Source organism: Bubalus kerabau, chromosome 1, assembly GCF_029407905.1.
Source record: "Bubalus kerabau isolate K-KA32 ecotype Philippines breed swamp buffalo chromosome 1, PCC_UOA_SB_1v2, whole genome shotgun sequence".
In the NCBI taxonomy this organism is placed as follows: domain Eukaryota; kingdom Metazoa; phylum Chordata; class Mammalia; order Artiodactyla; family Bovidae; genus Bubalus; species Bubalus kerabau.
The window spans coordinates 95,520,795-95,548,071 of NC_073624.1; the positions used below are offsets into that span (position 1 = coordinate 95,520,795).

Below are 27,277 nucleotides of genomic sequence, written 5' to 3' on the forward strand. Positions count from 1 at the left end.
GGAGTGGGTTGCCATTGCCTTCTCCAACTGAGATCTCAGTTTACATGTCACTTCCTCAGAGGCCTTCCCTGACCATGCAATTTAAGTTGCACAAAATTAGTTTTATCAAATTACCTTAATTACCTGTAGAGTGTTTAACATTTCTAATCTTTCATTTAATTATTGCTTATTGTCTGTCTTTCCCTCACTGAACTATACAACATGCTTTGGAGCAGTTTTGTTCTCCAGTTGTACCCAAAATGCCAATAAAAGCGCCTGACACATGGTAGGAGCACAAAGCAAATTTTCATTGAATGAACTACTACCCATGGGGTCTCCCTGGTGGCTTATTGGTAAAAGATCATTCTTCCCACGCAGGAGACGTGGATTCCATCCCTGGATGGGGAAGATCCCTTGGAGAAGGAAATGTCAACCTACTCCAATATTCTTGCCTGGGAAATTCCATAGACAGAGGAGACTGGCGGGCTACAGTCCACCGGGTCCCAAGGAGTCTGACAAGACCTGGCAACAAGAGGAAGCGCAGATAGCATCAGACTGTGAAATCCTAAGGGCCTGAGTTTGGCTGAATTTAGTTTGCAAAACGAAGGATTAAAAGGCTTTTAGGAAAAGATCGTGGCAAGTAAGTGATGAATGTTACTTTCTTTTCCTTCTAAACATCCCCAATTAAAACCATCCTTAAGCAGAATGGTGGGGGGTTTTTTTGCTTTAACAAAAAGCGATTTACAAAGAAACTCAGAATCTTCCCAGGAAACCAATTGTGGCACGCCCATTCTGGATTCCAGCCCGCCTCCAATCGGTGCCAGAGAGGTGGAACTTGACAGCGCCGCGCCACCCCTTCCGTTTACCGCACAGGCAGGAAGTCTGCGGATCAGGAGACCCCGCCCCAGGCTCAGACCTGCCCCTCGTCCGCACGTCGCCCTACGTAAAGCGTGAGGGGTTTCACGACAGCGCAGGCCCCACCCCTTTGGCCACATGTCGCGCCGGTCTTCCCGTCGGATGCCGCGTCACCTCCTCGCGCTGCTTTACGAACCTAGAGGAGCGCCGCCCCGCCTCCTGTGTCCCTCCTCAATTCCCCGCCCCCTCCCAGTTTCGCGTCTTCTAGCCCGACGCGCTCGCTATAATCACGTGACTGCCTCATCCGGGTCCTTTGCGTTCTCTCTCCCTCTCCCAACATGGCGGCCTCAGGTGAGTGAGCGGCCGAGCGCGGCCAAGGACCAGGCTCCGAAGCGACTCTCCGAGCCTGATCCACTGATTCTTCGGAGTCGGGAGGTGGGCGGCACCTCTTCCCTTCGGATTTTGGGGCTGCGGCAGGCTGGCGGCTGGGCCATTATAGGTTATTGCCTCGGGATGTTTGGGGGGAGGGGAAGGTGTCCTTCCCCTCCCCCCTCACACCCTTTTCACCCCATCTGCGCGAGGTTGGACTGGGCGTAATGGTAGATTCTGGCTTGAGTTGGAGTGAGGAGGAGGCGCAGAAAGATCAGCGGGAGAAGTAGGCCTTCTCATAGACATGAAGCACTGTGCCCGCGTGAAAGCGTGGAGGAAGGAAGGAGGCGGTTGGCGCGCGGACGGGTGCACTCTGAACTAGGTCTCCAAGGCGCGAGGCCGTTGCGGACGAGAGTGGGGGCAGGGAATAAAGGGGGGGCAGTTAGAACCCGAGCGCGAGTCGCTGGAGGGGCGGAGGAAGGTGGCGGTGCGCGTGCGCGGTCGGAGAGCCTAGGGTACTGGAGACTGGCGCGCCTGAAAAGCACGCGCGAGAGCCCAGATGGGAAGGTTTTACGCGCCTGTGTTGCTTTCTCTTTAGGTCCCTCCACTTTTTGCTCTTCCCCTTCTAGAGTGTGATCCGGCCCTTATGTTCTTCCAAGGGTAAATGTATTAGGTTTGGAGGTTGGTGCTACTAGAGTTAAGACGGGGGTAGGGAATCCGGTGTGGTGCGCCCACGTGTTGGAGGAGAGGAAGCAGGGTGGAGACCTAGATTTCGTCTGGACCTTTTCTTACTCAGTCAACACAGTTTTACTTGTGAATGTGTATTTGTCAGGCATGCTTCTGGATATTGGAGATCCAGTGGTGACCAAGATCAGAGCCCTTGACAGCTTCCGTTTTGGTTGAGTTTTGATAGCCCCAGTAGTAGGGTAGGGCTTTTTTTTTTTTTTAGGGTAACTGCACAACTGCTAGGAGTTGCTTTTAGAATACCAGTGGCTGGAGTTGACTTCTTGTTTAGAATTTGAGAGGAAATATCCCTTTCATGTAAGTCTGCTTGCACTTCTGATGGACTTAAGTAGAGAGTTGTGCCAACATTTTGTTAACAGTGATTTTAGAATAGGGGATATGATCTCTTTTCCCTGGCATGAGCCTACATTGTACAAAGCATTTATTGAACATCTTATCTCTGAACACTGATTTCTCACCAAGAATTTCGCTTCTCTATTACATAGAGATGTATGTCTTTGGAAAATATTGAGGGAATTGAGGTGCAGTTGAGTGTAATCTCTTTTACTAGTGTAGCACTTGAAAATTGACCTGGCACTTTTCTGTGTGTTGTCTAATTTGATGTTCTGTGAGATAACGCAGATGTTGGTTATCTCCTGTCTGAGGAAGATGAAAATTACTCGTTCAAGGTCACTGTCTGCAGATGGCAGAGTAAGGTCGAAGTCTTTAAAACTTCTCATTCTTCTCCATTATCGACTTGGGACTAACAAGGTTGGTTTCTGTGTCATCGTAAGTTTGGGATGTTGCCCAGGAGCTTCATCTGAAGTACTTTGGCCTGAATTTGCCGTCTTGATGTCTTAGTGTCATGATTAGTGAAAAGCCTGTTTTCCCTTTCTGTATAACTTGTGTGGAATTTTTTTAGAGGTGGAAGACACCGATAGCATTGTGTAAATAAAGTCCAGACTAGTAAAACAGATGTGCTTAGTGAAGTCTCTTCTTCCACTCTACCCGATTGGAAGCCCTCATCTCCTTTAGTTCAGTTACATAAATCTTAGCTTGTGTAATACATGTAAGGGACACTTATGCTGGTATCCGGGTACAGTGGTACATCTGACAGTCAGCCCTTGAGAAATCATCAAATTTCTTTCCCCACTATGGATCTTTTCCCATCGTATTGATTTGGTGTATAATGGGTATACACCCATTGTATTAATACAGACCCACTGTATTAATGGGTCTATAAAATTAATGTATTTTCAGTATACTTCTTGATGAATCCTGAAAAAACATCTTATATTTTCTTTGTGAAAATACATGATAAAACTTAACAGGCCTCTTACTTTTTTTTTTAATTAGAGGAAATTTGCTTTACAATGTTGTGTTGGTTTCTGCTGTACACAGGTGAAACAGCTATAACTGTACATATATCTCCTCCCTTTTACTTTTAAATGAAACCAAAAAATTCTTTGCAATAATGCGTATCCATTGTGACTAATTATTGACCTTCAAGAACTGGAGGTGTCCCAAAGCTAACTATTGCATCTGTGTCCTTACCTATAGGGGATCAAATGTATTTGACAAAGGTTAACAGTTTGTGAGACTAGACTGCTTTGGGATTGTTAACAGTGTACCTGCCTTTCATTTGTATAACTTCAGAATGCCATTATATGTGGCATCTTGTTTGATTATTTTTTATGGTAAGATAGTGTCCAGTGGTGGTTTTCATACAGTGCTGACTCCTATAGTTAAAAATGGTTTCGCTGGTTGCTGTTGTATGCAGTTCGTGTATTACCTATCTTCATATCCCTTCCTGTACCATGTGTTTGTTATTCTGGGAGTAAGATACCCAGATTCAGAAGGTCAAAGTTAAAATGTCTTATGAAAATTCAAGTACAAATACAAAGAGAAGTATCAAGGTAAAACATTGTATTTCTAAGTAATGTCACTTTTAAAGAATGTATAAGTCACATGCCATGTATGTATCACTTGAGATAAGAATAACCTACTACATTGTATTCATTGCAGAACATCCTAGAATTTGTTTTCCTGATCATGGGGGAAGGAATTAACTTTAGAGTTTTGGGGGTTTTTTGTTTTAACTGCTTGTTTCCCAAAACGTCCTAGAATTTGTTTTCCTGATCATGGGGAAAGGGATTAACTTTGGAGTTTTGGGTGTTCTTGTTTTAACTGGTTGTTTGTAGTTAAATATATGTATGTACATTTATAAGTGCACTCAACCAAAGTCAGTTTCTTAGATTTGTATCAGATATTGCTGTGGTCCATATGTGATCAAAATTGAGTATGTGTGGAGAGGTAAGAAAAAAGCATTGTGGCATTTTCCTCAGATTGTGTCAGGATGAAGTTGGACAAAGAGATCCCATAACAATTAAACATAGGGGTCAAAATGGTTCCCAGGTGGCTCAGTGGTTAAAAAAAAAAAACATCAACCTGCTAATGCTGGAAATGCAGGTTCAATCCCTGGTTGGGGAAGATCCCCTGGAGAGGGAAATGACAACCCTAGTAATGCCACTCTAGTATTCTTGCCTGTGAAATCCCATGGACAGAGGAGCCTGGCAGGCTACAGCCCATGAGGTCGCAAAGAGATGGACATGACTTAGCACGAGCAAGATGGTGAAGCTTGTTGATCCTGACTCGGTCTTTATTCTCTGGTCTGCTAAACAGTAACACAGTAAAGGTCAGGGACTCTTAATGTTATGATACTGTGCCACACTATATGAAACGTCTTTTCATGCTGTGGTCTGAACAGCAGTAAATAAGTCTAGTTCTGCTCTGCTGCCAAGTCACTTCAGTCGTGTCCGACTGTGTGACCCCATAGACGGCAGCCCACCAGGCTCTGCCGTCCCTGGGATTCTCCAGGCAAGAACACTGGAGTGGGTTGCCATTTCCTTCTCCAATGGATGAAAGTGAAAGTGAAATCGCTCAGTCGTGTCTGACTCTTAGCCACCCCATGGACTCCAGCCTACCAGGCTCCTCCATCCATGGGATTTTCCAGGCAGGAGTACTGGAGTGGGGTGCCATTGCCTTCTCCGAGGCAGTCTGGTGTTTGGGCAGATTGCTTTTTTTTTTGTTATTGTTATTGGCTGCATTGGGTCTTAATTGCTCTGAGAGGGCTTTCTCTAGTTGCTGTTCACAGGTCTCTCTTGTTGCAGAGCACAGGCTCTAGGTGTGTGGGCTTGAGTATTTGCAGCTTACTGGCTCTATAGAGCGCAGGCTCAGTGGCAGTGTGGGATCTTCCTGAAGCAGGGATTGAACCCATGTCCCCTGCATTGGCAGGCAGATTCTTATCCAGTGTACCACCAAGGAAGTCCAAGAAACTTAATTTTTTTAACAATGCCTCATTTAATTATTAAGAACTATGTGAATTCTCCTTCCTGAATAAGAGATACTAGTTTGAGAAAGAGGGAGAAGTAGGGCTACATTGTACAACAAATAAGCTTTTATTGCTTAAAGTACTTAAAGGTGTCTACTGTTTTATTTAAAGAACTAACAGCTTGTCCATAGATTTTATCACTCCAGTATATGTCAGTTGGAGCTTTTATTACTAATACAGTGGAGTTAGAACAGGAAAACATTCCAAGAAAACTAAAGGAAGCATTTTTACTTTTGATTAGCCTGATAATCCTGAGGATTTGTTTTATTGTAGTCACTTTTCTGCTAATGTGCTTTGTGTAGGGCTAACATTTCCTTTTGTTTGTCTACTTATTTATTGATATGAAAATACCACTTAGAACGCTGGTTCTCAACCATGGGCAGTTTTGTCTCACCCACCCAGAACACTAAGTCCAGGCTTGGAGATTGCTGTTAAGTATACAGTACGTGGTGGAGAAGGCAATGGCACCCCACTCCAGTACTCTTGCCTGGAAAATCCCATGGATGAAGGAGCCTGGTAGGCTGCAGTCCATGGGGTCGCTAAGAGTTGGACACGACTGAACGACTTCACTTTCACTTTTCACTTTCATGCATTGGAGAAGGCAATGGCAACCCACTCCAGTGTTCTTGTCTGGAGAATCCCAGGGATGGGGGAGCCTGGTGGGCTGCTGTCTATGGGGTCGCACAGAGTCGGACACGACTGAAGCGACTTAGCAGCAACAGCGTACAATACACGGTACAGTGTCTCCCTGCCCTCCCCCCCAAAGGATTACCCAACCTAAAATGTCAGCCAGCAGTGCAGAAATTGAGAAAGAGTTAAGCTGATCAGTTGTAGTATTTATTTTTATACCCATCATAACAAAGCTTAACTAGATGAGTATATAAAGAGCTTCACAAGTACCTAGTATTTAGTCAGTAAATTACAATTGTAATGAGGCAAGCAGGCAGTTAGAAGGTTTAATAAAATTTCTTCTTGTCCAAGTGGATTTGGTCTTAAGTAATTGGGATGTGTTTTATTACGTGGTTGAACTTTCACCAATTCACGGAAAACTTAAAGACATTTAAGAGTTGGATCAGCTCATTGTGTCAAGGGTTTGATACTGCTGGAGCATTAAAGGATGCTTAACTTAGTAAAGAAAACATCATTGAAGTCCTAAACATGGAATGGATATAGATATTGCTGGAGCAAAAGGTGCATGAAGGATTTAGATAACATTGTTTCTCAATTATTAGAATAAAACAGAGTGGAGAAAGCATTTAGGTTTGTTAATTTTACTTTTTTAAAGGCTTGTTCTGTTAAATCTTCTGCTTATATTATGATTGAGTCCGTGCTGCTGCTAGATTTAAAGAAGTTGGAGGTCTTGAGGAAGAGTGTTAGTTTGTTTGTATATGAAGGCTATCCATCACCCAACAGTGATTTCTCAGCCAGAAGTTTTTGGAGGGGCCAGTCACAGAATCCAAGGGGAAAGGGATATGTATCGTTTGAAAAGACATTCTAAAACAGTGTTTTAATTTTCTTTTTTGGACACACTATTTTGAAATTTCAAATGACGTTAAAGGAGAATGTGAGATTAGTTTGTCAAGAGGTAAAAACTGAGAAAACCTGATTTAGGAAGTTGATTTACACCAAAATCAAACAAAGAGCAGATTGGTTTTCCAGCTTGTGCTGTTTTGTCATTAGATTTGTATGTAAAACAAGGGGGAAAGCGACACCTCAATCAAACTGTTATTCTCGTGCTGGGCTTTACCTCATTGTATGGGCTGACCACCAGTTCTGTTTTTATTTTCTCAATGACCAGACAGATCATGAAGCCCCATGAAGGTAAAGCTCTCTAGCTAGCATCATACTAGTCCCACTTATTTTTTAATTGAACAACTAAAATAAGCCTATACATTATCGATAGTTCTACATAAAAGGTATGTTTCATGTCTTATTCAAATTAAAATTTCCCCCAGGCCTTTGCATATGAGCTAGGAGCAGTATCAGTATTATCAAACTTTGCATAGCTACTTTCTTTTGAAGCATAGGATAGATCCACAATGTAACCTGGTGATCATAAATGAATTTTGGAACAGGGTTACTATTAGGTCACTTGAGAGAAGCATGAAAACTTCACATTCAAGACCATATTTTCCCTGTATAATTGTAGCCAAGTTTGTCTGTTTTGCACATTGAGACCATAATTCTTGAGGTTCATTTTGTGTGTAGAAGGTTCATAACATTCATAGCAAACAGGTCTTTAGTTCCTGAAAATTGTGTTTTAAAGGAAAGGTAAGTACCAGGTGAGAGAACAACCTTCGTTCAGTTAAGTAAATGGTGCATCGAGTTACAGACTCTTCATCATTTTGGATTGAAAATTGAAAGTTTGTTGAGAATTGGAACATGGAGAAGGAACTCATCATTATAAAAGGCATGAAACTGATCTTTGTTACAACAGAACTGCTTGTTATGGTTTTTGGGGGTTTTTTGCCCCCTTAACCACGTCACAGCTGCTCTGAAGGGCCAATTCTAGAACTTTAGTTAGTCCTTTCAGTTCTTCTGCATTAGCTGCTGACTGGTGCCATCTCAGAAGAAGTTCTAAGGACTGGAGAGTTAAAGAGTCATGGCCAGGATTCCTAAAGATTTCAAACCAGGGAAAACATTTAAATTGCTGGTTCTCAGGGATTTCTTATGTTTTTCCTTTAGTATAATATCTCGTTTTCATATGTGGTGTTAAGGTAGGGAAGGAGTGTCAGAATATTAAGAGTAAGGATTTTGTTTTGTTTCTTTGTGTCCCGGGAGCAATGAATGTAGTAACCTTTCTTAAACACAAATAGTTAAATTAAAAATCTCAAATGATACACAAGAGAATGTAGTAGGAAATAAAAGTTTGCCCCTACCTCATTTTATTTTTCACTTCTCATTGGGCTTTCTGTCCCAATACATTGTGCTTTCTCCTTTATATCTGCATGGGCTTCTTTCATATAAATGTACCACAATCTAAACCTTTGATGGGACTTTTTTGTTGCTTTCTTATAAGTGCATTTAACAATAGTGCTGTGTACAATTCTGTAAAGACCCAAGTATTGATGAGTAATCTTTCTCTTGTCTTTTTGAAACAGCGAAAAAGAAGAATAAGAAGGGGAAGACTATCTCCCTAACAGACTTTCTGGCTGAGGATGGAGGGACTGGTGGAGGCAGCACCTATGTCCCCAAACCAGTCAGCTGGGCTGATGAAACAGACGATCTGGAAGGGGATGGTGCGTTTCCTTCTGTTTTCCATCATGCCTGGAGTTTCTGGACAAAATCTATCCCATAATAATGCTTCACACTTGCAGTTTGAAAGAAGCGTACTAATTTTGTAGAACCTGAAATCTTAGGTTTATGTATTTGTACATAACAAAATAGGTTAAGGCTGTGAGTTTGAAATAGGGACTAAAGTGGTGGTTCGAGAGGGCTTAGTGCCAATTCTGGCTATTACAGTAATAGAGTTTTGTCAGGGTACTGTCCTTTTAAGCCTTGTTTTCATTTGGAAAGTAAGGACTAGATGATTTCATTTTAGGTCTAAAATTCTGTGATGTCCTCATAAAGTAAGATGGCAATATAATCTATAAGCTGTTTATACTTAACAGGGAATAATTTGTTCTAGGAGCTATTAGTATGAAGGCATTAGTAAGAAGCTATTAGTATGAAGGTGTTCCTGGGTAAACAAAAATGGTCTGAGGGAAAGGAATGGGAATAGTAATTATGGTGGGAAAATATTTGAAGAAGTTCCGTGCCTTCGCAGAACAGCTGGCAACAGGCAGGAGCTATAATGTCATTGGGCCTGACACATCTGATCACCCATCATTTTTTTCTAAAACCTTCATTGCAAACTGAAAAATACTTTTTCTTTTGTGACCTATTTTTGTATTAAGAAATTTCATCTAGATCGTACCTTCTATAAGTGTTGATACCTGAAGTACAAACTCATGGGCAGTACCGTAGGGACAGTATCTCCTAGCTCCACTAGGATTACCATCCTGCTGGGCTACCATCTGTGTGACCTTGGTAGGCAAGTTACAAAACCTTCCCAAAATCTTAGTTTCCTTTTCTGTAAAATGGGGAACAAACACAAGATTACTACAAAGGTAAGGTGGAATAAAATGACTTATCACTTGGCACTTGGTGTAGGTCCTCTTATTCTACAGTGGTACTGAGGGAAGTTTCTTCAATTGTTTAATGTCTACTTTCCTACCCTAGTTTCAACCACTTGGCATAGTAATGATGATGATGTGTATCGGGCACCTCCAATTGACCGTTCCATCCTGCCCACTGCTCCACGGGCTGCTCGGGAACCCAATATCGACCGGAGCCGTCTTCCCAAATCTCCACCCTACACTGCTTTTCTAGGGAACCTGCCCTATGATGTGACAGAAGACTCCATTAAGGAATTCTTTAGAGGATTAAATGTAAGTGTAAAGGATTTAGGTAATTAACTACATAGGGAGGGTAGCATAGTGACTGTCTCTTGAATTCCTGTGTTGAGAAAAGTTCTGAGGTTATATATAGACTTAGAAAAGAAAATTATATAATTAAGTGGCATTTAGGCCCTCTGGCTGAGAATGTTCTCATCCAACAGCAGTCGGACAGTCTTTATCAACAGATTTAATACCTTATTAATACAGGGAGAATCTGTCAAGAACATATACCATTCTCATTAAGAAATTTAAAGGTGACATACCCAGTTGAATATTGAAAAGTGGAAAGAAAGTTTCTCTGAACTCATCTATTCTGTTAATGACATTCAGGCTTATAACAAAACTACATTTAAAAACTACATTTTAATATTTTATATGAATACATTTAACTGAGCAGATATGTAGTTTATGTTAACAGAATCTGTTTGTGTATAATGGAATTCACAAGCTTGCTTAAAAAGTTTAAGGCAAGATGTTTGAAAACACTAATCTGAAAGTTTCCAGAAGGACAAAGTATGAGGTGCTTAGAAGTCCTTTTTCCAAACTTTGATGAAAAAATACTTAAGATTTCAAAAATGGAAGAAGGAGTAATAATTTCCAATTCTATTGGGTTTTTCTCCAGAGTCTTAGCCAATGAGAGGACATCTTTATTCCCTTTTTTTTTTAATTCCTTTTCCTGCTCTACTCATGAGTGGAGTTAAAATAGCAACTAACAAAATCCTATCTCAGAAGGCCAGAATAAAGTATCAAATCATTGATGCAAAAGATAACTTGAATATATGCACAATGTTAGAGAAGTGAAGAAGTAAATAATAGGGGTTAGAAAACAGACACAAAAGGTGACAAGAAAGTAGTTAGAAGTATGATTCAGTGCTTTATCATTTGGCAGAGGGTAAGGATGGTCAGAGTTTACAATCCAGTGTTTGATTCAGCCAAGCTATAAATATGTGAAAACACTAAATAATGTTTCTCAGATAAGTCAGCTTGTCATAAAATATACTGCCCAGAAAACCTTTTGGCAAAAACTGAGTCTAATTTCTGAGAGAGAAAAATTGAAAATCAATTAATTGTGGAATAGGCAATTCCTCTTAATTGAAAAACAACTAAAAAATAGAAATACAAAATGAGGCAGAAGTCAGGGTTGCAAGGAATACACTGAACTTGTCCAAGGTTTTTAAAGGCTAAATTCATACTGTTCAAGTTGTAAAGATTTTAACAAGGTATATAATGAAGTCTCTGTGTATCCTTCTGTACCAGTTTTCCTCCTGGAGACATCTAGGTTCTTGTGTATTCTTTAGATAAATCCATTGCATACACAGTGTCAGAAAAGAAGGCAAGTGAACAAGAACATTGAATTTGGGAACTATTTCTTATTTCTCTTTAGATCAGTGCGGTGCGTTTACCGCGTGAACCCAGCAATCCTGAGAGGTTAAAAGGTTTTGGTTATGCTGAGTTTGAGGACCTGGATTCCTTGCTCAGTGCCTTGAGCCTCAACGAAGAGGTAAATAAAAAGGGTGGGGTTGAGGGCTGGGAGCTAACAACTCTTATGTTTATCAAACTGATTATTTCTTAGTCTGGGTCTGTAGCTATTTCAAAGATTCCCACAATATCTACAAAGAAAAGCCTGGATTATTTATCAGTATTCCAGTTAACTTTCAATATCTAGCAAGTCACACTTCCTTTCAGCAAGTTCAGCAGGGCCTAGTAATAATTTTAAGAGGGCTCAGAAACATTTCTAAAATGTCATTTGTATCAATAATACTTGCTCCTAGGAATAACAGTAAACATCAGTCCTGCATTTTTACTATTGCCTGTAGATGTTCTCCTGTCTAGACACACCAGAGGTTCAGTAGGGAGAGAAAATGCAGCTATTAATACATGAAGGGGAGTGGAGATTAAATCTAATTGTGATCAGTTATTTAAGGCCATGTATGGATTGTTAGGCTTGCCCAAGCAGGAATATTAAAACAGTTAGTTGCATATTAGTGATAAAAAGTTTCTAATCCAGGAGCTGCTTTTTTACCTCTAGTGACTTTAGAAATCAAACTGATTATATCTGAAAAGGGAAAAAGAGGCCCTTATTTAAATTCCAACAGCCTCTCATTGTTGAGAAGGCAGTTTCCAGTGGCATAACTCTGTGGTCCAGATCTGACATTGGACATGATTGAAGGCAACTCCTCCTAAAATATTTTTCCTGTCTCAGGCTTGAGTACCAGCATGATAATCTGAAGCAAATGTCAAATAGGAATAAAATTTGTGTATTTAGTTAAATATTAATATATGAAAAACAAAAGTTGGAAGTTTTTCTTTTCATGTCACTTTTAGGTTTCATTAGCATTACTAATTTTTAACTTCTCATTCTGGATAAGAAAAGGATACCATACAACTGTTATTGTCTGAAGTTTGCTGAATTGCCTATAATGTAAAAGGATTACACTTAATAAATTGCCTGTGATAGTTAAAAAGTTAAATCTATTCTGTGAGATTTGACTTTATAAAAATAGTAAGATAATTGAACTGACATTTATTTAAGCCCAACTTAAATGTTAATTCTACAAGGTTATTTTATATTCAAGTCTTTATAGAGGATTCTTTAGCCAACAGATTGTAGTGTTGGCTAGATTACAGTGTTTTTCCTTTATCTTCCTTCCCCCAGTGCTTCTGCTATGCCCAGACGTTCAAGGTCACTCATGGGATTTGTGCATAATGGGGCAAAAGGTTGGTTAATATGGTCCTATGCTCTCAGTCTCTAGGTAACAGGAGAATTCGAGTGGACGTTGCTGATCAAGCACAGGATAAAGGTGAGAAAGCTGACTGAATGTGTTCGAGTGTTCTGTTTCATCTGGTCCTAGGATGACAAACCAGAGGTGCCCTTCCCCAGAAGTTTTTAGTGGAGACCTACCTTAATCTCAATCAGTAATTGTTGGCTAAGGGTGGTTTTGCTTCATAGGGAACATTTGTCAGTATTGGGAGACATTTGGGTTGTCACAAGTGTGGGGAGGGCTGCCATCTAAAAGAATCCAGAGGCTGTTCTATAGTGTGTATGATGGCCCCCACAACAAAGAATCGTCCAACCCAATTCTTGATACTGAGAAACCCTGATTGCCTTAGATGAACATTAAATATATACTAGATAAATTACATACCTAGCACTCTGGACACCAAAGGAGCCCGATTCACGTATATTTTAGAGGTTCCTGGCCTATACAGAAGATGAGACAGGTAAGCATTAAGCCAGAAGGAATAAATGTGAGGAAGGGAGTCACTTGGTTGAGCTGAAAAGTGCACTTACAGGGCTGGGATGACTTGATGCCAACTCTGCGGTGTAAGCAGGTACCGTGTGTGAGACAGCAGGGGTTGTCTGCACAGGTGAGAAATACTTGGCAACAGTTTTTGTGAGCTAACCTGTGGTTTTTTATTTGATATATCTGTAGACAGGGATGATCGTTCTTTTGGCCGAGATAGAAATCGTGATTCTGACAAAACAGATACGGACTGGAGGGCCCGTCCTGCTGCAGACAGCTTTGATGACTACCCGCCGAGAAGGGGTGATGATAGCTTTGGAGACAGTAAGTTCATTTTCATCCGGTTAGTTTCTTGTGTGTTCTGGGCGTGTTTTGTAATTAGACAGTAACAGAAAATTCATTACCTTCAAATAATCCTAAATGTCTACCCATACACTTGGTACTTTTGTGAGCTCAGGATATAGCAGTGAACAAAACATAAAATATTGCTGTCTGGACATTATTTTAACAGGGGAGAGGAATAGTATGCAAATACAATGTGTAATTTAGAGATGACTAAGTAGTGGTTTGTTGATATAATGGAATACTTGATAGCATAACATACATGTGATGACAGGGATAAAATTCAAAACCTGTTTGGTGTGGCCAAGCTTCATGGCTTATGGGATCCTAATCCTCTTGACTAGGAATTGAACCCAGGGTCTTGGCAGTGAAAGTGCTGAGTCCTCACCACTAGACCGCCAGGAAATTTCCAAAACCTGTTATGGTGAGCAAAAAAAGCAAAAATTTGGAGGAATTTTAGAGCAGTATCAAGTTAAAAAATGGAAAGAGCAACTTAAATCCACAAACATTTTGATTTTTGTGAAACACTAGTGAACCCTGTGCCAAATATAATTGAGGCAGCAGAGATACATTCCTATTTTAAGAGCGTCCTCCTTGATATAGTTAAGATGTAGAAGAACGAAGTCACGTTTGTATCTGATTTTTAGATCAAGTCTTTATGACTCAACGAGCCTTGGGAGAACTACTCAGGTACTTTTACTTCAGTATCTATGCAAGAGGTTTTATTATTAACAAGGAGAAATGGCTCTTGAAAAGCAGTCACCCCAAGGGGTCCCAGGAACATGACAATTTTCTCACCTCAGATATTAAATTTAGAGCAAGCAGGATGGATAATAACAAAGACTAGGCCAGGGCCCCAAAGTTAGCCCTGCCAGCATGGTAGAGGCAGGTCCCGCACTGTGCCGCAAAGGGAGAGACCCCGTCCCAAGCCAGTAGCCCACAAAAGACACCTTGGGAGTGGGGAAAGCATTATGCTAAACGTTTTGTATATTTCCAGAATATGCTATCTTATAATAACATAACTCGGTGCTGCTTTTCTTCACTGTGGATCCCTGCTCTCTTAGTGCAAGTTTATAATTTATAAAGTTTGTTTGTTTTTGTATTTTGCCCATGCCACGAGGTATGTGGGATCTTAGTTCCCCATCCAGGGATTGAACATGTGCCCCCCTGCGTTGGAAGCACAGTCTTAGCCACTGGACCTCCAGGGAAGCCCCTTCATTTATAAAATCTAAACTACCTGTGGATGACTGTTCATGTAGATAAAATGATGACCTTTGCAAAATGAAACCATTGTTTAAAATGAAGCTGTCACAAAAATAATATCTTTCTTTGACCTACTCATGTAAACTCAAAACATCTTTTAAGTTGGCTATTTCATTTTTTAATTAATTGGTTCATATTGAGACATTGAGGTGTTTTAATTAACCAGTTGTCATATATTGCATATATTTTTCTCATTTTGATTTGCGGTATATGTAATTATTTTTCCATGCCAAATTTTTGTTTTCCCCACCACCACACCACATGGCTTTCGGCATGTTTTTTCCCTAACCAGGGATCGAACCCATGCCTCTTGCTATGAAAGCTTGGAGTCCTAACCACTGGACCACCTGGGAGTTCCCTCCATGCTAAACTTTTAAGTAGTCTTTGATATCAACTGTGAAAGATTCCAGCTATATTTTCTTCTGGTGTTTTGTGCTTATATTATTTAATATTTATATCATTAATCCTGGAAGTTTATTATGGAATATATAGCAGTCCATGTCTCCTGCGCCCCGCCATATCTGTGGGGATACATTTCAAGACACCACCACCCCCACATGGATACCTGAAACCTTGGATATTACCGAATCCTGTGTGTTACACTGTGTTGTTCCTATATGTACATAGCTATAATGAAGTTTAATTTATAAATTAAGTATACTAGAGATTCACAATAATGATTAATAATAAAATAGAACAATTATAACAGTATACTGTAATAAAAGTTACATGAATGTGTTGTCTCTCTCAAAGTATATCTTACTGTTCTATACTGTGTGGGTATGCTGGACAAAAGGGATGATTTGTATCCTGGACAGGTTGGAGGGAGAGAGCATAAGATTTCATCCATGCTATTCAGAACAGCACACATTGTTGTTACGTTTTAAAACTTAAGAATCGTGTATTTCTGGAATTTTCCATTAAAAATTTTTGGCTGTAGTTGACCACAGGTAACTGAAACTTCAAAAAGCTAAACCACAGACTGTATATTTATCTCTCCCCTAACTTCCTCCTAAATTGTTACCCCAGGAACATTTATTGAATCAGTAGATAACTTTTTAAAAATAACTACTGAGAAAACTTAATTCAATACAAATTATTCTGCCTTGGATATAATATTTTTGTTGTTCATAAAAACAGACACCTCAGTGAATATGAGCTCGAAACCAAACTGACCTATTGGGCTGTCATGTTTCTTTTTATTAGTAGCATCAAAGAAAAAGGAATGACGTTACCTGTCTGTCTTCTTCTCTAGAGTATCGAGATCGTTACGATTCAGACAGATATCGTGATGGGTATCGGGACAGTTACCGTGATGGCCCACGCCGGGACATGGATCGATACGGGGGCCGAGATCGCTATGATGACCGAGGTGGCAGAGACTATGACAGAGGTCATTATAAAACACAAATTCTTTTACGAGCTTCCTTCTTCCCTCCAGTGTGATGATTATAATTTGGGATCTGTTTACAGGCTACGATTCCAGGATAGGCAGTGGCAGAAGAGCATTCGGTAGCGGGTACCGGAGGGATGACGACTACAGAGGAGGCGGGGACCGCTATGAAGACAGATACGACAGACGAGATGACCGGTCCTGGAGTTCCAGAGATGATTACTCTCGGGATGATTACAGGCGGGATGATAGAGGTAAACATCTTGTCTGCTTGCTTGATGGAGCGTTATAACTAGAGTAGTAACTGGTTGAAATTTTCCAGTTATGGGCACAAATAGAATCTGCGCATAGTTAAAGAGAAAAATGCATCAGAACAGGATAGAGCATTAGATTAAAATGAACATGATGAACATAAAGCCTAGTTCTAACCTGTCTTAGGATATAGATTAAAATTTAATTGAATAGACAAAAAAGGAAAAAACCATTTGCCAGACTCTTACAGTAAGGTCTCACTTAAAATAGTCTGTTTTAGCCCAACTTTTCAAGTGAAGAAATGAAACTCAGTCACGGTCTCATAGCCAGTAATTGGTAGGCGGTATGGGTCAACACCAAAATCAGATTGATTATATTCTTTGCAGCCAAAGGAGAAGCTCTATACAGTCAGAAAAACAAACCGGGAGCTGACTGTGGCTCAGATCATGAACTCCTTATTGCAAAATTCAGACTTAAATTGAAGAAAGTAAGGAAAACCACTAGACCATTCAGGTATGACCTAAATCAAATCCCTTATGATTATACAGTGGAAGTGAGAAATAGATTTAAGGGACTAGATATGATAGAGTGCCTGATGAACTATGGACGGAGGTTCGTGACATTGTACAGGAGACAGGGATCAAGACCATCCCCATGGAAAAGAAATGCAAAAAAGCAAAATGGCTGTCTGCCTTACAAATAGCTGTGAAAAGAAGAGAAGTGAAAAAGAAAGATACAAGCATCTGAAGGCAGAGTTCCAAAGAATAGCAAGAAGAGATAAGAAAGCCTTCCTCAGTGATCAATGCAAAGAAATAGAGGGAAACAACAGAATGGGAAAGACTAGAGATCTCTTCAAGAAAATTAGAGATACCAGGGGAACATTTCATGCAAAGACAGGCTCTATAAAGGACAGAAATGGTATGGACCTAACAGAGGCAGAAGATATTAAGAAGAGGTGGCAAGAACACACAAAAGAACTGTACAAAAAGATCTTCATGACCAAGATAATCACGATGGTGTGATCACTGACCTAGAGCCAGACATGCTGGAATGTGAAGTCAAGTGGGCCTTAGGAAGCATCACTACGAACAAAGCTAGTGGAGGTGATGGAATTCCAGCTGAGCTATTTCAAATCCTGAAAGACGATGCTGTGAAAGTGCTACACTCAATATGCCAGCAACTTTGGAAAACTCAGCAGTAGCCACAGGACTGGAAAAGGTCAGTTTGCATTCCAATCCCAAAGAAAGGCAATGCCAAAGAATGCTCAAACTACCACACAATTGCACTCATCTCACACGCTAGTAAAGTAATGCTCAAAATTCTCCAAGCCAGGCTTTAGCAATACATGAACCATGTATGATTAAACACTGATCTCTTTCTAAAAAAAAAAAATACATGAACCATGAACTTCCAGATGTTCAAGCTGGTTTTAGAAAAGGCAGAGGAACCAGAGATCAGATTGCCAACATCTGCTGGATCATGGAAAAAGCAAGAGAGTTCCAGAAAAACATCTATTTCTGCTTTATTGACTATACCAAAGCCATTGACCATGTGGATCACAATAAACTGTGGAAAATTCTGCGATGGGAATACCAGACCACCTGACCTGCCTCTTGAGAAACCTATATGCAGGTCAGGAAGCAACAGTTAGAATTGGACATGGAACAACAGACTTGTTCCAAATAGGAAAAGGAGTACGTCAAGGCTGTATACTGTCAACCCTGCTTATTTAACATACCCTGCTTATTTAACATATATGCAGAGTACATCATGAGAAACGCTGGGCTGGAAGAAGCACAAACTGGAATCAAGATTGCGGGGAGAAATATCAATAACCTCAGATATGCAGATGACACCACCCTTATGGCAGAAAGTGAAGTGAAGTGGCTCAGTTGTGTCCAACTCTTTGCGACCCCATGGGCAGTAGCCTGCACCAGGCTCCTCCGTCCATGGGATTTTCTAGGCACGAGTACTGGAGTGGGTTGCCATTTAAAGCCTCTTGATGAAAGTGAAAGAGGAGAGTGAAAAAGTTGGCTTAAAGCTCAACATTCAAAAAACAAAGATCATGGCATGTGGTCCCATCACTTCATGGGAACTAGATGGGGAAACAGTGTCACACTTTATTTTTGGGGGCTCCAAAATCACTGCAGATGGTGATTGCAGCCATGAAATTAAAAGACGCTTACTCCGTGGAAGGAAAGTTATGACCAACCTAGATAACATATTGAAAAGCAGAGACATTTCTTTGCCAACAAAGGTCTATCTAGTCAAGGCTATGGTTTTTCCAGTGGTCATGTATGGATGTGAGAGTTGGACTGTGAAGAAAGCTGAGTGCCGACGAATTGATGCTTTTGAACTGTGGTGTTGGAGAAGACTTTTGAGAGTGCCTTGGACTGCAAGGAGATCCAACCAGTCCATTCTGAAGGAGATCAGTCCTGGGATTTCTTTGGAAGGACTGATGCTAAAGCTGAAACTCCAATACTTTGGCCACCTCATGCAAAGAGTTGACTCATTGGAAAAGACTGATGCTGGGAGGGATTGGGGGCAGGAGGAGAAGGGGACGCCAGAGGATGAGATGGCTGGATGGCATCACCAACTCGATGGACATGAGTTTGAGTAAACTCTGGGAGTTGGTGAGGTGATGGACAGGGAGGCCTGGCATGCAGCGATTCATGGGGTCACAAAGAGTCGGACACGACTGAGTGACTGAACTGAACTGAACTGAACGGGTTAAAAACCAAGTGTTGCTTATTTCAATGCTATTATACCAAATGGTTGCTATTCATTCATTAATGGTTTGATGTCAGTGTACCTATTGTAAAATTAATGCCCCTAATGTTAGGATCACTTATATAAAACATGTGTTGTGTTACAACTCGACCTCTCAAAAAGTATTGTAAATGGCCACCATTTATTGTTCTGACTTCAGCGATGTCATTTTAAAAATAATATATCTGGGAGCTTCCTAGTGGCCTGGTGGTTAGGATTCTGGGCTTTCATTGTCTTGGCTTGGGTTCAGTCCCTGGTTGGGGCCCTGAGATTCCGAATGTGGCACAGCCAAAATTAAAATTTAAGTAAGGTATCTGGTCCAGAATTCTTCTCTGTAATTCTATTTAGAGAGCACACCTAGAGTTAATGATTAGTAAGTATTCAGTGTGGTAGAGGTACAAGTATTGTCTCCACTTGGAAAAGTAGCGGCTCAGATGCAATCTTCGTTGGCTACTGACCTTTGCCTTTCATGCCATTTTCTCCCCCAATAGTTGATTTCCACCCCCATCACCCCCTACTCCTAAGATCTGCCCCCTTTCCTCCAGGGTCACTGTCACTGTTCAGACATCGTTGCTGTGCCCATGTTACTTACATTTCCCTCTATTTTCACGTTGGCTTGGGTTGTCTTTCTGGAACAACACCTAATTAGGTGGTTATTCTTCTTCTAAAACCCTTTTTTTGTCTCTTTGTGGCCTGAAACATAACCCTCTGTACCTCTGACATAGACAAGGGCCTTCACTGCTCTGCCTATTCATATTCCTGGCATTGATATGGTATCAGAAATATAAGTGTTGAGATTATTTGTTGAGTAGGTAAAAGAAATTATCAATAATGTGGGTTTCATTTTTTGGTCTACCCTATATTAGGTGTGTGACTTCAGTGAGTTCTTGTTTCTGACCCCAGTTGTATCCTATTCACATTGGTTATGGCCCCTTGACGGAGTTACACAGATGAAAAATGTTACCTTAAAAGTTATGTAAACTACTAATGTAAAACCTTTATAGAAAATTTATAATTTGCTAAACAATATCCTCTTTGTTTGCAGATACATAAATATGAACTAAAATAATAAAGACATGCATAAGAAGGATAAATAGCAAATTGAGCATAGTAGTTAGGAGAAGACAACACAGCTAAGCATGTTATCAGGGAAAGCTTTGGAAATTTTTGCAATGTTTTATGTCGGGTGGTTGATGTACACAAGCTTTCTTTATATTTTCTATATCTTTTGTCTGTTTGAAATGTTTAGGATAAACACTGCTGGAGTCTTCCCCAGCATAGTGTTACAAGTTCTTCTTAACCTACTATAATGATTCATCTTCCAGACCACATATTTTAACAAGATACTTTGATCCAATATCTTATCATAGTTAAAAATCCCCCCAGATAATAGTAACCATGGTAGATGATCAGTTTAATGATCTGCCTCCTTACCTTTGTTGGACTGGCTAGGCCACTCTTTAATCTGAATACTAAATAGCATTTCATAAGAGATAAGTCTGGCAATCTGACTTTTAAACATCAGCTTTTGGTGATTTCCAAAAACTATTACTTTTTTTTTTTCTTTTTTTAATTTAGGTCCCCCTCAAAGACCCAAACTGAACCTAAAGCCTCGGAGTACTCCTAAGGAAGATGATTCCTCCGCTAGCACCTCCCAGTCCAGTCGTGCAGCCTCTATCTTTGGAGGGGCAAAGCCTGTTGACACAGCTGCTAGAGAACGAGAAGTAGAAGAGCGGCTACAGAAGGAACAGGAGAAACTTCAGCGTCAGCTGGATGAGCCAAAACTAGAACGACGGCCTCGGGAGAGGTGAGATGATCTTCAGTGACGGATTTCGCGTCCATGAAGCCCATGGTTCTTAATGGGGGCATTGTATCTCTAGGACTCGGGAAATTTGTGTGAGTGTTACTGGTTGTCACTTACTAGCGTTTAGTGCTCATGGGCTGAAGCTGCCAAGTGGCAGTGAGTGAGACAGTTTCTTTAGTCAGGGAAGAGTTGTAGCCTGTCCCTCATGATTTTCAAAAGGCCTCCTGGGCCCTCACAAGCGTCTGCAAATTTTGGCTGACCTTCAAGAAAAAAATTTGCCAAACCCTGCCTTAGTGTATAGAGTAAAATCCAACCAAAGTGAGGTGAATGGATTTACCTCTTTTCAAGTTATTGGAGATGGAGTAGAAAGAATGTTTTCACTAGTACTAAGTATAGGCTGTAAATTATTTTCCAGTTATAATAATCTGATAAAACTAGACCTGGTTTTTTGATTGATTGGCAGAATTGTGTTGTCAATAATGGAGCACAGAGTTACAGATTCTGTAGGAGAATGTTCTTAACCCTAGCCAACACTTGGTGAAGTACAGGTTTCCCCGATGTCCAAAAGTAGAGCATTCCTACAAAACTTTTTATAAGCCAAAATGGTATAAATCAAAGAAGCAATTATTTTAGGACGCATTTTGTTAACAGATAAAAAGCTTGCTGCAAAACCAACACTGAACGCTGTTTTCACTTTTCATCTTTTTTTAAAAGCAGAGTCCTCTTAGGATTTCTTTCCGGTAGCAGCAGCATATATGGGTCTTTTTGTAAAAGTAAAGCGGCATAAAGGTAACTTTGAAGCAAGTGATACTTATATTTAGAACCCAAGTGTATTAAATGTCTGCCAGTTTCAAATGGTTTGAGCAAGAGAGACAGCTTATACACCCACAGATAAAGCCAACATGATAAAACTTAAAAAGTGATAGTTCTTGAGGGGTCAGCATGGGTCCAAGGTAGCCATTACTGAGCTGGGCATGATGTATTTTGTTAAATCTCTTTTATACAGACACCCAAGCTGGCGAAGTGAAGAAACTCAGGAACGGGAACGATCGAGGACAGGAAGTGAGTCATCACAGACTGGGACCTCAGCCACATCTGGCAGAAGTAAGTCAGACCAGGGTGGGTATCTCATTGTTGCCCTTTTCCATAACCTAACGTATCCATAGCCAAATTATGCATATGAAATTTAGTTATGGACTCTCTATTTGGGTTATCATGGATTGGTCTGACTTTCATATTTGCTCTGAAAAAATCTGGGTAATGGGTACCAGAAGAGACTTAGTTAATCAGTTTAATATAACCTCCCACTGAAAAGTATACTTGGCTGTTGGGTTTGTCCCCTCCTCTTAGGTTTTTGTGTCACTTTGCTGTTGTCGTTGGGCTGGGTCTGCATTGTGGCAGGTGGGCTTTCTCTAGTTGTGGAGAGCGGGGGCTGCTCTCCAGTTAGGACGCTCTCGTCGTCGTGGAGCCCAGGCTTTAGACGACGGGCTTCTGTAGTTGCGGCGCACAGGCTCCATAGTTGTGGCGCACAGGCTTAGTTTCTCCATGGAATGTGGAATCTTCCAAGACCAGAAATCAAATCGTGTCCCCTGCAATAACAGACATTCTCATCCAGTGTACTACGAGTGAGGTCCAAAGTCTTGTATCACTTTTTGTTACGAGTGTTTCTACATGTGTATCAAGTACCAGTGTTTTAACACTGAGAACATCTGTTGGGAGCCAAATTCAGCTCTGTATTTAAGAATAATGATGGAAAGCAGTATACTTGGATGTGGACCATTTTCCACTCTTGAGGTTCTAATAGGTTGTTATCAATAAGCCCTTTTTTCTGATGCTTTGACCTTCCCATTTTGACCTCACAGATGCACGAAGAAGAGAGAGTGAGAAGTCTCTAGAAAATGAAACCCCCAATAAAGAGGAAGACTGTCAGTCTCCAACTTCTAAGCCTCCCAAACCTGAACAGCCTCTAAAGGTAATGCCAGCCCCTCCACCAAAGGAGAATGCTTGGGTGAAGCGAAGTTCTAACCCTCCTGCTCGATCTCAGAGCTCAGACACAGAGCAGCAGTCCCCTACAAGGTGAGTCAGCTTGGAAACATAGCAGTTGGTTGGCTATAGACTCTTCAGCACTGTTTTCTAATGGTGGAAGGTGCCCTCTGGGGTACTGGCCTTATGGCATCTGATAAGTTCTGCCATCTTGGCTTTCATAGTGCAAATTCTGTGGTGTGCCGGTGGTTCAGTTTTCTGGAGTTTTGCTAGCTGGTTGACATCACTTTGGTGACTCAGTCTGCACACACTATAAATCAGAACCTGCAAGGGCCACAGTTTGGCGGTATGGCCTTGGGGGTCACATCACTTCCCTTAGTCTTATAGAGGGATAAGATTAACTTAACATGACTATGATTTCTAAGGATGTGACACTTGGTCAAGTTCACATAATTGCTCTAATTGTTGTCTTTTCCCATATTTTAATGTTTAAAAGCATTAAGTATGTGTTTTTGGTTTTCTGTAAGACTTACTGCACTTGACATAGACATTTCTGTTCCTTTCCTAAGATAAGCTGATGAATGTGATTATATGTTTTCTTTCTAGTGGTGGAGGGAAAGTAGTTCCAGCTCAACTATCTGAGGAAGGATCAGCAAGGAAAGGTAAGGCCAAGAGGGAAGTAGGTCATTTGCCAAGATAGAGACCTAAATTAAAAAAAAAAAAAAGATTCTGTAGAGGAATTGAAAAAGACTGAACTTCATTGTATTTTGCACCTTTTTTGTTGTTAAAAGTTGATTGTCTGCCTTTTCTTGCCAGTAGAGGGCAGGAGTGGCTTGTTTGGAGAAAACATTGAGCCCTGCCCTTTCCTGGTAGTACGTTTCTTTGAAAAGGGAAAGAAAAGGGGGTGGGGAGGAAACGGACATGCTTGGTCCAGATTAGAAATGTTGCCATTTGCAAGGCCAAGGTCACAACACGGAGTCATAGTCCTTATTTCCACTTTGCTTTTCATGATAGCATTAACCCCAAGGCAGAATTTTTTAGTGGATCTTATTTAGGGTGTGTGACTGATACAGAGGATGTGGAAGAAGAGCCTAGGAAGGAATTCTGGATCGGGGGTAGTTTTCATTTCCCTCATTACCTTTGGGCACACTTCTCTTCAGCTTAAGGGAAACCTGAGAGAGTGGGAGTGTTTATTTTACTTGACTTTCATTTATTTTTATGTCCCTCAAACAGATGAAAATAAAGTAGATGGGGTGAGTGCCCCAAAAGGCCAAAGTGGGAGCTCCAGCCGTGGTCCGGGAGATGGGGGGAACAAAGACCACTGGAAGGAGGCAGACAGGTATGCATGTCCTTTCATTTCTAGTCTCTGCCCTGATGCTTGACAGCTGCCACTTTGTAATTAGGTTCCCACTGTGAACCTGTTAAAGTCAGCCAATATAGTTGGTTACAATTCTGAGAATCTAGAAATTACAAAAGGTCCAGATAGCCAAAATTGTTGACTGGATGTGCCTATTCAGTATCTGAAAACTGCTTATTGGCGTTGGAAGAGTCCTCTCCTAAAGGTATTTCTGCCTCTGCAGGAAAGATGGCAAAAAGGATCACGACTCCAGATCTGCACCTGAGCCAAAGAAAGCTGAAGAAAACCCAGCCTCGGTGAGTGTCAAAGAGTTCCTCAGCTTCCTGTGGCCCACTTTCACCACTGAAATTCTGTACATGCTGCAAACGGAGTGGTTGAAAGTGGGCATTGCTGCTTGTTTGAAATAGTGAAAGAAGCTTAGGCTAGCTTTTCCTTCATTCTGCCTTTTACTACTCTGATTCCCTCTTCAAGATAAAAGGTAGTGTATGCCTTCCATAAAAATATACCTGCCTCCAGTCAACTCTCCCCAGCTACAGCTCCATCAGAGAAGCCCCATAAGCAAACGAGTGGGTGTGATCTGGACATCCACCTCCCGTCCGCCACAGTATCCTGGACCTTGGTTTTTGTTGTGAGAATTCAAGACCTTATCTGTCTTGTCTGTTACAGAAGTTCAGTTCTGCAAGCAAATATGCTGCTCTCGCCATTGACGGTGAAGATGAAAATGAGGGAGATTACACCGAATAGACCTCTGCATTCTGTGCTTTCTCCTAATCTCTCTCCACCCTGGAACATTCGAGAGCAAATCAAACCTCTATCCAGACAAGACAAAATAAAACTCACCATCTCCTGGAGACCTTTCTTAACTTTTTTTTAAAAAAACACAAAATGAAATGAAATTCTTTTGCATGCTGCTGCAGCCTTTAAAGTATTGAACTAACAGGAGAATCATCAGTGTAGCCAGAGAAAAGAGACGTACAGCTTTTAATGGAAAAGCTGTGGTGTGTTTTTATGACACATGCAGTTGCCTGTGTGATTAGTGCCTAGGGGCCTCCATTTAGCAAAATGCAGTGACGGTGATGCAGTGTCTGGAATCTAGTTGGGCAGTAGACAGGTATAAGGAAGAGTGAGGTTCCTACCTTTAATTCCGATTATCCTGTTGTGGCATACATGAATTCTCAAATATGACCTGAATAAATTCTCCATCCTCGGCAAGGTAGGTTTAGTCTCTGATGTTTTAGTCTCCAGGAGGCTGCCAGCCCCTCCTCTCATTTAGTTCTGAGTTACTGGGGCCAGCCCACGGGGAGTTCCTTCATTTGTACCCCCCAGGGGGGTAGGTGGAAGTGAGTCTACAGGCCACTGAAGAATAGGACTGTTTGGTGACCAAAATAAATGGGGAAATCGTGGTTTGAAAAGAAGCTTTGGGGTTTGGTGAATTATTTTGCACCAGTAATAGAGAAAATGGTATATGACCTCCAGTAAACACATGAATGGTTTACTTCCTGGAGCAGGAAGCACTTAGGGTTCGTGGGAATTCCCAGATCTTTTATGTGTCCTGGTTTCACCCTTTCTTAAACACTGTCCCTTCTGAAAGTTCAGATAAATCCACATTCTGTTGAAATCTTGAAGTTTTAAAAATTCAGACTCTTGTCATCATCTTTGGTTCCTCATGCTAGTCTTTCCTGTTACCTTCCCAGGGACGACTTGGACTTCGGTCACACTCTTGATCTAGGCATCCTCTAGAGCCCCGCGGGAGCTGTCCAGTGAGGAATCACTGCTGTTTTTCTTAAGCAGTTCTTGGCTCCTTCATTGAGTCTCACTCCTTCCCTCCAGCCATTCCTGCTTCTCCTGCTTTGACCCCTTTTGCACCTCAGAAAACTTTAGAATTACCAGTCTTAGGTGGTGTGTGTGGTCAAATTGGAAACCTTTCTTACAACCTTGATTGGTGTTGGGGGGTGTGCTTTTTCAAAAAGTTTCCATTTCTGCACTGAAATCCCACACAAATGTTTGGGTTTATAATGTGGCCTAGACCAATTGTTGCGGGGGGTGGTTCTTTTTATTTTTTTAGCATTCCTTGCGAGAATGACTGATAATGGAGAACAATTTAACAAGGTTCTTGCTTCTCTTGCAACACAATAGCTTTACTTGCCTGCTTTATATGCACCTTGGTACTGTCAGCTCAATAGATGGTGTCCTTATGGGCAGTATTGGTACCTACAGAGAAAAGACACCCTGGTCTCTTATTTGCAGACTTGTTTCCCGTCAGTCCTGGGTTAGACCCTGTGCAGCCTTGCAGGGTGCTGGCTCATGAGTGCTGCAGCAGTGAGCGTGATGAATCCTTGACCCGGTGGACATAAAGGACATACCAAGTGAGGTGACTTGAAATAATTGGCTTGGAGTGGCTAGTAGCTAGGAAGTGGCTTTTAGAGATACCCAAGGTTGAGAGGGTATTTTTTTAAACCATTTGCCATAGATGTTGAAAAGGTAGGGTTTGCCCTCTTCATGTCTACTCCTTCCAAATAGATGTATACAAAAAAGCTGGTTTTTTCCCCCCATTCCTCTACTCTGCCACCCTGTTAGAACAAACAGGGATTTATGACCCGCTCCTCATTACATGTAAAATTTGTACAAAAATATCTTCTATGAAAATGATTTGTAATCTGTAGACTTAATACCTGGGAGATGTCTTGAGATGTAAAATCCCATCCTTTGGGTTTTGGGGTTTTTTTGTTTTCTCCAAATAAATCTGATCTTTAAAGTTCACTTTAATGCTTAAGTTTCTTGATATGCATGCCACGTTCTGTCCACTGACAGTGTGCTCTCACACACACCTTGCTGAAGTTCTCTCAGTACTCGATACCACTTTATGCAGCTGAAGTGTCGGACTACAAGCAGAATCTGTTGACTAAGGCCTCAGAACTGGAAGTGATAGTATCAACTCCCCCTCCATCATTTTTGCCTGGTGTTAACTTTTTAATGAAGTTGCTCAGTCGTGTCTGACTCTGCAGCCCCGTGAACTGTAGCTTACCAGGCTCCTCCATCCATGGGATTCTCCAAGCAAGAATACTGGAGCGGGTTGCCATTCCCTTCTCCAGGGGATCTTCCCGACCCAGGGA

The 27,277-nt window shown here is 41.2% G+C and overlaps 1 protein-coding gene and 1 long non-coding RNA gene across 4 annotated transcripts in view; one reads left to right on the forward strand and one right to left on the reverse strand.

Annotated features, from left to right (window-relative positions):
• LOC129654583 (uncharacterized) overlaps positions 1–27,277 on the reverse strand; it is a 52,151-nt gene that overhangs the window by 13,953 nt on the left and 10,921 nt on the right. The gene's annotated exons all lie outside the window — the stretch shown is intronic.
• On the forward strand, positions 998–26,924 carry EIF4B (eukaryotic translation initiation factor 4B). Of its 2 annotated transcripts, none has more exons than XM_055583862.1 (15): positions 998–1,185; positions 8,419–8,556; positions 9,539–9,747; positions 11,141–11,257; positions 12,503–12,557; positions 13,191–13,325; positions 15,862–15,999; positions 16,080–16,253; positions 20,599–20,827; positions 21,831–21,943; positions 22,687–22,900; positions 23,414–23,469; positions 24,041–24,146; positions 24,388–24,460; positions 24,831–26,924. In XM_055583862.1, exons 1-15 carry the CDS (start codon positions 1,173–1,175, stop codon positions 24,906–24,908), a joined length of 1,848 nt encoding a protein of 615 aa, XP_055439837.1. In that variant the 5' UTR covers positions 998–1,172; the 3' UTR covers positions 24,909–26,924. The 2 variants fall into 2 exon arrangements, with proteins under 2 accessions (XP_055439837.1, XP_055439846.1); XM_055583871.1 differs by having other exon boundaries at positions 1,004–1,185; positions 21,831–21,928.

Coding starts and splice junctions, on each gene's coding strand:
- EIF4B (XM_055583862.1), top strand. Junction 11,258..12,502: donor CCTTGAGCCTCAACGAAGAG/GTAAATAAAAAG, acceptor CTATGCTCTCAG/TCTCTAGGTAACAGGAGAAT. Junction 22,901..23,413: donor GAGCAGCAGTCCCCTACAAG/GTGAGTCAGCTT, acceptor TTTTCTTTCTAG/TGGTGGAGGGAAAGTAGTTC.